Source organism: Chiroxiphia lanceolata, chromosome 9, assembly GCF_009829145.1.
Source record: "Chiroxiphia lanceolata isolate bChiLan1 chromosome 9, bChiLan1.pri, whole genome shotgun sequence".
In the NCBI taxonomy this organism is placed as follows: Eukaryota; Metazoa; Chordata; class Aves; order Passeriformes; family Pipridae; genus Chiroxiphia; species Chiroxiphia lanceolata.
In genome coordinates this window covers 12,353,954-12,366,332 of record NC_045645.1, presented here as the reverse complement: position 1 = coordinate 12,366,332, position 12,379 = coordinate 12,353,954, and the positions used below count along the sequence as shown (strand labels likewise).

At 43.0% G+C, this 12,379-nt stretch overlaps 1 protein-coding gene across 3 annotated transcripts in view; it reads left to right on the top strand.

Annotated features, from left to right (window-relative positions):
* Positions 1 to 12,379, top strand: part of ITGB3BP (integrin subunit beta 3 binding protein) — a 22,146-nt gene extending 9,767 nt beyond the window's left edge. For 2 of the 3 annotated variants that reach the window (XM_032696977.1, XM_032696975.1), the window contains exons 5-9: positions 1,014 to 1,092; positions 1,853 to 1,946; positions 3,504 to 3,563; positions 10,051 to 10,186; positions 11,308 to 12,379. In XM_032696977.1, the coding sequence (XP_032552868.1) occupies positions 1,014 to 1,092; positions 1,853 to 1,946; positions 3,504 to 3,563; positions 10,051 to 10,175 (358 nt within the window). In that variant the 3' untranslated portion in view covers positions 10,176 to 10,186; positions 11,308 to 12,379. The remainder of the gene's footprint in view (positions 1 to 1,013; positions 1,093 to 1,852; positions 1,947 to 3,503; positions 3,564 to 10,050; positions 10,187 to 11,307) is intronic. The other variant, XM_032696976.1, reaches the window with a different exon arrangement.

The window sequence follows — 12,379 nt, the reverse complement described above, 5'->3', positions numbered from 1 at the left end:
TAAAGCACTTAAATAAATGTTTCAGGTGAGGTGTCTGATGGGCTGTTTGCCTAGACAGGCATTATTGAACTAAATGTCGTGTTTGAAGTTGTAGCTCTTCCTTTTGAGCTCTCAGTTTGTCTGTTGGGCTTTTTCCTTGTCATGGATGTTTCCCCCACCATGAGCTTGAAATTCCTTCATTGTAGGACGGTGTTTTCTGAGTGATGGAGTTTGACAGAATTGTTTGGGTGACATGTTACGTAGTGAAAAATAAAATATTAAAATTATACCAGTGGTAAACTAAACTGACTGAAGGGCTTTTCTGGTGGTTCAGTAATTCCCTCGGTCAACTCATTTCTTGGTGACAGAACCCTGAACTACAGAACAATTGGAGTAATCAGAGCCTTCATTAACATGTAAATGTTTGCCTTCAGTGATTCAGTATATTTTTAAAAGCTTTGCAGAAGACCAGCAGTTACTGACCTGCCACTAAAAACATTTATAAACCAACACCTACACTTGATATTTATGTGAACTTCCAGACACTTGATTTTTACAGGTGGAAAATATATAGTCCAATACACTGCTATTATTGTTTTCTTTTCTCATATGGAAATGTAGTTTTCTACATTTCCATACTGTAGCTCTGTTCCTACATTTGAGGTTTTTATGAGGATAATTCTCCCTTCTCTGAGAGGAAACAGTAAATAGATTATTTGATTGGCATCTTTAAATGGTTCAAAGAGAAAATACCCTAAACTATCCTGGCAGGAATTTTTTTAATGCGCAAATCCTGAAGAAAATCCTCTGATACTGCTGAACCTGAGTTCCTATCCTTAAAATTAGGATATAGGGATTTTTGGCGGTTGGGATATGAATCCCAACCAAAGGCAGGTTGGTTTTGGTGTTACAGGTCACTGAGCTGGATCCAACCTGATTACATTGGGAAGAAACTCTGGGAAACATTGCAAACATGGAATTTCAGTGAGTGATGATGAGAGTAATTGGAATTGTTTTACTTTTCCTGGACCCAGGTTCCTGAAACTGCAGTCCCAAGTGAGAAGTTCATTGACCAGAATTCTGAAAATAAGAGCAAATCTCACAAGCCTCCAGGTCTGCTTTACACTGATTTATTTTTTATCTGCTTTTAATACAGGATTTGAAATCAAAATTAAAATTTTATATGCAGCATTTAAATTTCAGGGAAGCAAATAAAAGACTTGAAGCCAGGCAGGTTTGACTTGGAAATCCAGAAAATGCAAAAAACCTCAGAACTTAGAAAATTTTTTTAAACTGGAAGAATTGCTTTTCCAAGTCCACCATTTTTAATTTGTATCACTCCTCCTTTTGTTCACAAACAAAAACATAGGTAGTTCTCAACTGTTATTTATAACTTGAAATATGAATTATTACTACATAGATTTTTGTGTCCTTAAAAATGAAATATCCCTTTTTGATGAAGTGATGGTACTATTTAATTTACCACTAATGTGTCATCATTTCATAGTTTGTTTAATGCATGTGAAAATGCAAATCACTCTTCTATTTTATTCCCATTTTGTTTCATTTTTAATAAGTGTAGCAGAAGGTTCATTGCTCTATATCAATAGCTGGGAAATAATTCAGTGTACTCAGAGTACTGTAGTGATTTATTTTATATGATCTGACAAGGTTTTATTTACTAAAAAAAGGCTTACACTAATTTAAAATATTTATTTATTTGTTAGAATTTATTGGAAATATTTTAATTGAAATGTTTATTTATTAGCAATTTCCAAAAGTTCGTTCTTTCAGGTGTTTTTGATAAGTTGTAGACAGCTAGTAGATAGTTTGGGGATGGGATTTACCAGTGTCTTTAATTGTTGTTTTCCAGGCTTTGGAGGGCAGCAGAGAGCTGGAAAATATCCTCGGTGTCTCGGACTCCTCTCGTGCCCTGAGTGCTGAAGTGCAGAAAACCCAAACACTGCGTAAGGAGGGTTTCCAATCTGTTTATCCCCTTTCTAACCACGGAACAAGGATCGTTCCAGATGGTTCCCGGTGTTATAATGGAGTGTCACAGCCCGGGATTCTGTTTTGGTCAAGAAAAATGCACTTTAAATCTCCCCGTGCATCCAACAGGGACATAAAAGACAGGCAGCCCCTGTCCTGCTTTTCCAACTCAATGGGGAGGGAAAACTTGGAAAAGCAACACCTTTTCTCATGTAAATAGTTAGATACTTAGTGGGTACTTAGCTGGGAATTAGGATAAACGTTTGCACTTGGATTGCTTTGCTTGTCTTCTCTTCTTCCGAGGAAATTGGTTTGTTTGTTTGCCTGGCAGGAGGATTAGGCTGATTGTAGATTTCCAGGCTTTAAAAATCGCTATTCATGTGTCTTTAAATGATGGACATTCCAGATGCTTATTGTGTTGGGAATAACGGCGCTTCCCAGATGGCACATCTGTAATACTTTGCCAAAGGAACCCAAAAAGCTGAAGTTTTTTCACTTATATGTGTCCGTTTTTAGGAAACTGTTTATCCTTCCTCCAAGTCAGAGGTTCTGAAGTTCATTCCTCCTGCTCTTCCCAACCAGAAGGGGAGGATGTGGTGGGGAAATAGTCTAATAAAAAAAAAAACCAGTGTGGATTTTTACAGGAGAAGACCAGAGATATTGGCTTCCAGGGATAAGAAATCAGGGTCACCTTTTCCAGGTCATTTACATTGTTCTTGGAGACTTTTCATGCCAGCCTCCAGCTGAGCAGGGAATATGAGCAATACCTGGATACAGCCAGTCCCTGTGTCCACTCTCCAGACAAACATGCAAAGGTGATAAAATAGTTTCTGAACCTGCACCAGAAGTGCCAACAGACATCATTCTATAACCTGCCTCGTTGCTCTGTTTTCTGCCAAGTGTAAAAACACTGGAACCAGCTTTAGGGAAGCAAAACCTGGAACTGCTCTGTTTGCAGTTGGAAGCAGGTGGACAGTAAAGCCAACAGGTGCTAGTGAATTCTTCTTCCCAGAGCATTGGAATTTATGCACACAATTCCAGCAGCTGCTGTTGTTTAAATTACCATTTCTTTCCTGAGGTGTATTCCAAACCTTTTCCTTTTGCATGTGTATACACTGCACTGTTCCCTCTGTAATGGCAGAGCCTTTCTTATACAGAAGGAAATTCCCTGGAAACAGTCTGTGTTCCCTTCCCTGCTCTGGATAGGACAGTCCAACAGCCCAGAGGAGAGCTCAGACCTACTGCTGACATTCTCTGTCATGTCCACTCTTTCTGTCAGCTCCTTGGGAAGGAATCCTCTTTTCCCCATCTCTGAATTAGGAACAAAGCACAGGAAAAAATGGCAACAAAATGTGGTATGGGGCTGAAAGCACCACTTGTCAAAATTATCTGAACTTTGAAAGCTTTTTGTTAATTTTTTAAAGCACAGTTACATAAGTAAGGGCTTTTTTCCTTGAAATGCACTGAAAGTGAAGAAGGCAGCAGAGGGATCATTTCCTTTGAAATCTCTGATTTGGGATTTGTTTCTTCACTAGTGAGTCAAGCAGAAGAGCTGCAGCTGTTGAAAGCAAACCATGGAAAACTCCCCGCCCCAGGTGAGAAACTCCGTGTAACTCCCGTGTGACTCGTGTTTTGATTCCTTTTGGTTGATTCCTTCTTAGTTCTTTCCACTTGCAATAAGTTGGGTAACATGGAGTTATAAAAAATTATGAGAATCAAATGTGTTTCCTCTGAAAACTTCCACTACACATTTTAGTATTTTCTGCTCTTTTCACTGTATTGGGTGTTTCTCCATGGAGTTGGTGGCATTTAATACCAGGTGGCCACTTTGGAGCCTTGGCAGGAAGGAGGGGACACACACAGGGTTGAGGTTTTCTTTCACATGTGGTCAAATCAACAGCTTCCCCACTGATATTCTGATACTTCTGTTCTCTTCACACATTCTGTCTGAAAATACAGCAAAACCAGAATTAAAAGCACTGATGGCATCTCTGCTGCTTCTTTTGTTTGGATCTGCTCAGGCCTAAATTCCCTCTGCTGTGGGGAATTCTCTTAAAGGAAAAAAAACTGCTTAAACTTAGGTTTCCTGGGCTCCAGCAGATTATCTCCAAATGTAGAGGAGTGACAACCCTTTGGAAGGATTGTGGCTCATTTGTGCAGTCTGCTCTTTCTGATTTACAGCTCCCTGTGTCCTCCTGTTCCAATGATCCCAGTGATGGAAATGCCATGGGCCAGTGCAGATTTAAACACTCACTGCCTCCTTTGTGCCCTGCTCTTTAATACACATTTTTAGTTCCATCTTTGCTCTAAAAACCAGCCCCTAACACACAAACACATACCCAGTCTTGTTAGAGGATAAATACTTTATGAAAGTGGGCTGGAAAATAGAATTCTGAGTGTAAGTTGACCAATTTTTATGTAGTTTCAGTGTCAGTTTTGTTTTAACAAAGAATAAATTCAATTCTGCAATCTTGAAAATGCAGTTGTAGGAGAGGCAGAGAAGTGTGTGATCAAAGGAAAGCATTTGGAGATGTTTTCCTTTGCTTTTTAGTTTTGGATGTGTTTTTTTTTCAGAATTATTTTTAATTAGTTATGGCAAGGCTGAGAACTTATGACTGTTCAGTGAGTTGGTACCCAGGGAATGTCACATTATCATCACATGGTGAGGCATGAAATTTATTTACTTTACATAAACAACCTCCTCTTAAAACAACCCCATCCAGAACATTCCTGGCTCAATGGGCAGCCTTGTGTGGAGCTCAGTTTATCATTTTGGGTGACCAGCAGGAAAAAAGGGCAGCATTGTCTGGCCATGACTGGAATTTACAGTAAACAAAATGTTTTGGAATAGAAAGTAAGCAAATGGTAAAACAACTGCCAAGAGATGAAATGGAGTCGGTGTGTCCCAGTCCCAACCAAGCCCTGTGTATGCTGGGAATGGCTGTGTAGGTTGGGCTGTGCATATTTTAAAGGAAAGTTTAATAAATTGGGAGATTCCAAGAGTGAAGATAAGATTCCAAACAGGAAAGCTCTTTGGTTGGTTGTTACAAACTACACTAATACTTTGCTTCCCAAAACCAGTGACATAAATCATATCCGTGACTCCATCTGCTGTCCACGTGGGAAACAAGGGAGTGTTAGAGCAGAGCAGATCTTGCAGTGTTGGGGAAAACTGTTTTCAGGCCACAATGAAATCCAAAATACTTTCTTTCCATGGTGTTGTTCATCCTGCCCAGCTCAGGGGGAAATACAGTCACCCCCCGAATTTAGTTCTAAACATTCCCAGCTTCCATCTTGGTTTTAGTACAAGGGACTGACTTTTGCACTCTTGGATCAGTAGTGGTGGCTTTCCAAGAGACTGGGTCAGGATCAACTGGATGGGTTTTCATTTTAATGCCACTTGGAGTCACTGATGAAAGCAAAGCTGGAGAGATCAGGGATGAAGTAAAGCTAAGTTCCCGTTCACCAATCCAGTTTTTTGAAGACTGGATAGATGGCAAAACATAAATTCCATGGCAGAACTGCAATATACAGAAGCCTCCTTAATAAGCAGAGTTCCTTCTCCAACCAGATAAAAAGGTAAAAATACAATATTCCACTATTTATCCCAATTCATGTCAGTTTGAGTTTGGGTATCCTAGGACTAAACCCCTTGAGTCTGCTCTGCTGGTGGGTTGAAGGCAGTGAGGGTAAGTCACATTTACAATTTATTTTTTACATCATTCTCACATAAAGTAAAACAAATTTGTTGCTCTTCAGACATACTTGGGGTCTGTCTGACCTATCCTTCCTCCTCCTCCTCCTCCTTTGGGATCTCCTGGGGAAAAGGGGAATACATCAGACTGCAGAGGTGAATTTTTCTGACTGTAGAACCTTAACTTAAAAAACATGGCTATTTTTCTCAGCCCAACTTTGGACTTACTTGCAGGGAAGAAATGTCATTATCCCTTTGCTGGGAAAAGTAAGTCTTGGGAACTTAAGTGAACTGAGTAGGTTCACAACTAAATTGATTCAGAAACTTGAGCTGCTTTCTAGTGTTCAGATTGTGATTCAGATGCACAACAGCTCTAAAAGGAACAAAAATGATGCTGAAGGACTTGTTTTCAAACAGATTATTAGATGGAGACTTAGAGTTGTGTTTGCAAACACTGTTACTCAATGCTTAGGCCAGGTTTGGTGTTTTGCCTCTCATCCCAAATGTCTGCCCTGAGTTCACATCCCCGATGGTGCCATCGGTTCTCCTGACTTATAATCCAACCAAGAGATGAATTGTTCTCTTGGCCTGGTCAGAAAGGTTCTGAAACTAAAATAGGAATTGAATTAAAAAGTAATATTTTCTGAAAAAACACACTCTAAGGCTTGATGTTCAACTGCATTCAGCCCAGCCCCAGCCAGGCTGTGTAGGCAGAGATTAGGGAGAGGCTCAGCACACATTCCAACCGGGAGATGATTCCTTGGAGCTGAAACCCTGTGAGTGTTGTGTCCTGTGTCTCTGGGACTCAGCTCCAAGAAATCAGAGCTTTGTGGTGCTGGAGGGACGTGGCCTCGTTCAGCTGCTCTTCCCTGGGGAAGGATATCCGAGTTTGTGCTCCTGAGGCTTTTCCACCATCAACACAGGGCAAAGTTCTCTCGGTTCCTCACAAGTGTGGGAGTGCCCCCAGAGGAGTGGGCTGCTTTGTATCCTGGGGATGAGAAGCTGTTGTTGCTCAGGCTGAATTTGGCTGCACCCGTGCCTTGGTCTGTGCAGGTGGGTCTGGTTTAGTCTGGGACCAAGCAAGTCCCTCCCAGTCTAGAAAGGTAACAAAACCCACTCACCCAGTACCCAAAATCTGCAGTGGCAGTGCTTTTCCTAAGACAAGGAGGAGTCTTGTCCTGACAGAGGAGCTGGGGTGAGGTTTCCACTGCTCCTTCCCAGCAGGATTGGGAGCTGTTGGGTGCCCCCACTCCATAACAGTCTATATTTTAGAGTTCAGCCCGAAGTTTGAGGAGTCTCTCTGGGTGTGAGGAGGAGCTTTGGGCTGGAAGGAAGGAGCAGGTTCCAAAGCTGCAGTGATGGAACACCCTGTACTATGCAGATAAAATATTAAGCCATTACCTGCTGTGGCAGATCCAGAAATGCACGTGAGACATATGAGTGTGGGCACATCCAGAAATGTCGCCCTGCATTTCAGATTTGGGTGGCAGCCCCATTTATTCAGAGATTTCCACTCATATTTACTCTCTATTTTCCTATTCACCTTCTTAGAGACACAACACCTATTAATTTTTAATTCTAGTGGATCTAGTTGAGAGTACTAAGCTTAATGAAAAATTCAGAAGAATTGTAGTTCTTCCAACAGCTACATGTAGCAACTCCTACACGACAATAAATACTGCTTTGTCCCATGAATATAATTATTTTAAATAAAAAAGAAAAGAAACATTAGTTTGGACTCACTTAGTAGCAATTATATGTTTAAGAGGTGTAAATAACTTGCCATCCAGACATTACAAATATCCAGGTGCTCTGTATGTGCTGATGACAACAAAATTGAAAAGAAAGACTGTAATAATTCTGACTGGTTTTCTCTGCAGAAGATATTGATTATTTGTGTGTGGTGAGAGATTTGGAAAATTCAATTAAAGGAGTTGTGCAAAGGTTTCATAAATTTCCCGGGTACAGCGTGTACACAGACATTGCTGCCTATTAAATCAATGCAGCACTTCACAATATATTTTCTTTGAAACATAAAAATAAATAACATTTAAACAGTTCTGCTTACTACAGAAACAAATTTTATTTTCTGTGAAGCATTTAGTCATGTGCTATCACTGACTCATACACATTTGCCAGCTGTAACAAATTTTATAGACGTTTTCTCCAGAGACAGAGCTCATATACTATGAATTTTTAAATGAGCAAATGGTGAAGAAGGGATGTCAGCAATATAAAAATTGATCAGTTAAAAGATAAAAGCATAAGTAAAGAGATTTGTATGGTAGTCTTAATAGGTTTTATTAAATAAAAATACTATAAAAAGACAGTAATGAATAGACTGAAGGTTTTAACTGTGGTTGAGGTGGAGAAAAATTATTCTGGCACATTTAGTAGAAGATTGGTTTTATATCACCCGACAGGTGAACATTTTTTTTCTCTCTGCTTTTTAGATCTGTAAATGTTTTAGAGCAGTCAAACTTGGGGAAGAGTGGCAGGGGAACTAGGAGGGGGAAGGAAACTTGGGAAGATCCAGCCCTTTTAATGCTCTTGTGGGCCAGGAGGTGCCGTGTCCAAGGGCAGTGAGGGCTCTGCCAACCCTCCAGGAGCAGAGGTGGGGTGATTCCAGCTCCTGCCTTACCCTGGGAACCCTAAAATTGGAGCTGAGGAGAGGAACAAGCTGGGCCTGCACCAGCCACCTCTTCTGCTGCAGCCCAGGTGCCTTCTGGCCCCTTCCACACGTCCCTTTTCCAGCTGCTCTGCTCACATCCATCCTCATCCAGGAGTCTTGTGAGTGTTCTCTTTGGTTTTATGTAGTTTGACTTACTCAGAAGCTCTGTGTAGAAAGATATCAAGAGAGAGGAGGGGTTGGGGGGGTGTCTGTGGTGTTGGGGTTTTTAAGAACAGCTCACTCTGAGGTGAGGCAGAGTTAGATGGGATTTTGGGAAGGAATTATTCCCTGTGAGGGTGGTGAGGCCCTGGCACAGGTTGCCCAGAGAAGCTGTGGCTGCCCCATCCCTGGAAGTGTCCAAGGCCAGGTTGGACAGGGCTTGGAGCAACCTGGAATAGTGGAAGGTGTCCCTGTCCATGGCAGGGGGTGGAACTGGATGGCCTTTGAGGTCCCTTCCAACCCAACCCATTCTGGGATTCTGTGTTTGAAAAAGAAGCTGAGTTCATGGTGTTTTATGTGAATCTGGGCAGCTTGTATTTTTTAGGACAGCTCAGTGTGGTGGCTGTGGCGTGTTTGGGTTCTCCACGTGCTGCACAGTCCAAATGCTGCAATCCATGATTGAAAGGAAATCAGTTCCATAAAGACTGAGTTAGGAATTGCATTTAGTACAAGTAAACCAGCTCATAATTCAATCTGTTATTTTTTTCTGTTCCATGTCATACAAGACTGGACAGTTTCCTGCTGGAAGCAATTGTGGTGTGGTTTTGTTGATAATTTCTGTGAACAAGTGGTGGTTATCAGGAATAATGCTGGAAGTGGGACCTGAGGCTGAGTTGGATTGGATGCCTTTTTATGGAGTGTGAGACCTGGCTTAGGACAGAGCCTGGGCTTGGTCTGGGTCAGCTCCTGGTGACATTGCCAGCACCTCAAATCTGATCCATGGGCAGGTCTCGGTGTTACATCATGTCCTGGAATTGTGTGGGGAGAACTGAGGAGAACCTTCCCCAGCACCCCATGGCTGGGGGGATTTGGTGCCCCTCCCCAGCTGGGTTTCTGTTCACTGTAAGCTGCTCTGAACACCTGTCTGTTCTTCTTGGTGTGTTTATTACAGTTCTGAATTCTCTCCTCACCCTCGGTGGTGGTGGAATCAAAGCTCCTCGTGACACTTGGGGTCCTGGGGGCAGAGCTGCTCATCTGCTGCAGGACCATTTGGCAGCCTTGGCACTCAGATGCACCTGCTTCCAGACCCTTTCCACGCATGTTCTCATTCCCTGAGTTCCTTTCTGCCCTTGCACTCTTCTCCTCTCCTTCTCCCAGCCACCTGCTCTGCCCTCATCCTGCCCTGCCCTCCTCGGCTGGGGGGCTCAGGTGCGGGGGCCTCCAGGGATGGTTGTTCCTCTCATGCAGTCCTTGGTTGGGTTCTGCTGAATATGCTCCTGATACATTTTTATTTATTCTTTTATTATTAATAGCAAAAAAGAAGCACCAGCTTCTAATACTTGTAGCACATTCTGTTCTGCTTTGGTAACGTAACACTTGCACATCCACTCACAAGGGCAAGCTCTGAAATTACTGCTGAGACTCCAAGGAAAAGGGCTCCAGGGTTTTAACCACTGCAGCAACTTATTTAACTTGTACTGGGGAGGGATTGTCACACATTCTGCCATAACACCCCTGTCTATCACACATCATGTTTATATTTGTTTCCCCTCCTCAGGGTACATCCAGACTGTTGGGAGCACCGAGTTTCTGAACTCACTCCTGGAACAAAGCAAGGAGCCCCTGGGCCTGCTCCCTGCCCTCCCCAGCACCCAGGCACTGGCACAGAGACCAGGAATGTGACCAGGATACAGGTACTTGTTGTAAAGCATTTCCAGAGGGCTCTGGGATGTCCTGCGGGCACAGCTCAAGAGCCCAAGGGGATCAGTTTGTTCCTCCTTTGGCTCCTTGTCCTTGTGAGGGAAAAGCTCAGGTAGTGACAGACCTTGTCTGTCATCGTGTGTTACCTGAGCAGGAGAAAACTGGTTTCATGAAGTGTAAAGATGAGAATAGCCACAGATGATCTCAATTCCTGAAGAGTGTGAGAACATTTCTCTTTGGGAAGCTGAAGTCTAATTCCTGTAACTGAGGAGCAGGGAAGCGCTGTATGGCCATAGGGCAGGGCTGAGCTCACACACCTGCATTTGGCTCCTCAGTGAAGGTTCCGTTTTACTTTGTAATCAGCCATAAGTAACTGAGTAGCAAAAAGCCTTCTAAACCCTGCTTGGCCACAATCTAACATTACCCTACTGCTTCCTGGCTGCTTATGCCAGACTTTTCTACTCCTTCCGAGCCAATTCCCCCTCCCAAGGCAGAGTCCTCGAGGGATGGCATCCCCAGCCCAGGAGAGCAGAGCCAGCATCCTCCTTTTTTCCATTCAGCATAATTCCTGAGTCCTGCAGATGCAGAGTGGCCTTTCCATGGTACAGTAACACGTTAAGCCTTACACTGGGTTATCAGCTTGTAGTAAAGTCATGCTGGCAACTCCAAGGTTTCAGTTCACAGCTGGCTCAAAGTACTCAGGTCTGCTGTGAGTTTATGTCCATGGACAGCAGAGTGTAGTCAGTGAGTATTTGCATAAGGCTTTGCACCTCATGCCCAAAAAATGACAATTTCCTGGTACTTTTTATCCCTTCCATGAGTGACCAGCACTGTAAGGCCGTTTCTTATTGCTTAAAAAAACACAGTTGTGGTGGCTAAATGATCTTTTAGCAATTATTCCTCAACTTTTTCTACAGAATATCCTTAAACCATCCTAAAATGTTCCTGCAGTCCAGGGCAGACCAGCTGCTGCTCTGCATTGTGTGTCTGTGTTTCTCACACAGTGAGGTTTGTCCTGGACATCAGACAGCCCTGAGCCTCCAAACACATCCCCTGAGTGATGATGCTGTTGTCTAATTGCTATTTATTTTAGCCATTCCTCATCTCCCCACAGGCATTATGTGAAAAATGCATTCCACATCACCCCAAACTTCTACATCTGCTGGACTGGACTTAAAAGGAGCGAAGAACTGAGTGTAAACCAATCTCCCCCCAGTCCCGGTGCGGGAGCGTCGCTGGCCAGGCAGGTGCAGTCACATAACATTCCTGGCGTCCATTTAAACTGAACAATGTGCACAACCACATCATCCCAGTGGATAAATAATCCACCATGCTGGGAGCTGGAGCTGCTGCTGCTGCCTGGGAAATAAACTGTAGGTTCTGCAGGTTCTTTTCTAACACGGGGTGGGCTCTAAAGCCGGAGGAAGCTTTGCAGTGCAAGGAATTATTCCATGTTTCAGCTGTTGAGAAACACTTTCCCTGTTGGTGCTGCCACACTTGGGGAAGTTTGTCATCCACAACCAGGTTTCCTCTAAACTCAACCCAAGCCATGGCCTCATCTTCAAACCCAGCATTAACGCACATGCTCTAGGAACATTTGCTTTTCAGGTCAACATTTTAGTTTAGTTTTGGTATTTAATGATGTAAGAGCAGAGTTGTTTTATATAAACCAGCTGCTTCTCTTTTTTCCACCCCTCCAGCCTAGGGAATCCCCAACATCCCAAATCCTTTCATTAGGTTGGAAGAGTGCAGTATAATGATCTATACTTTCTCAAGTTCAACATAAACACCCACTTGAATGTCCTTTTTACTCCTGCAAAGTCCAGCTCCTCAAATAAACTGATTTTTATGACTAAAACTCTGAGCACTAAAATGATGAACATGTTCCACACGCTCAAGCTTTGGGAGTTTTTAGTTAATAAAAATGTTTTTGCACCTCACTACCTGTGCAGTCCAACTGGCAAAAACATTAGTAACTGGTGGAAGGGAATTGGGACAGCTTTTCTCCCTTCCACACCAGTCTCTGTCAGGCTCTCAGAGCTGTGGGTTGTTGTTCTGTGTGTAAGGGGCACCAACCCGTTGCTCTGTAGCAGGAGGGGAGGATACTGAACCAGCGAGAGTTTATGTAACCTGACTGTAACCTCTGGAGCTGGAAATTAAATAATTATTGATCTGAGAAGAGCCTG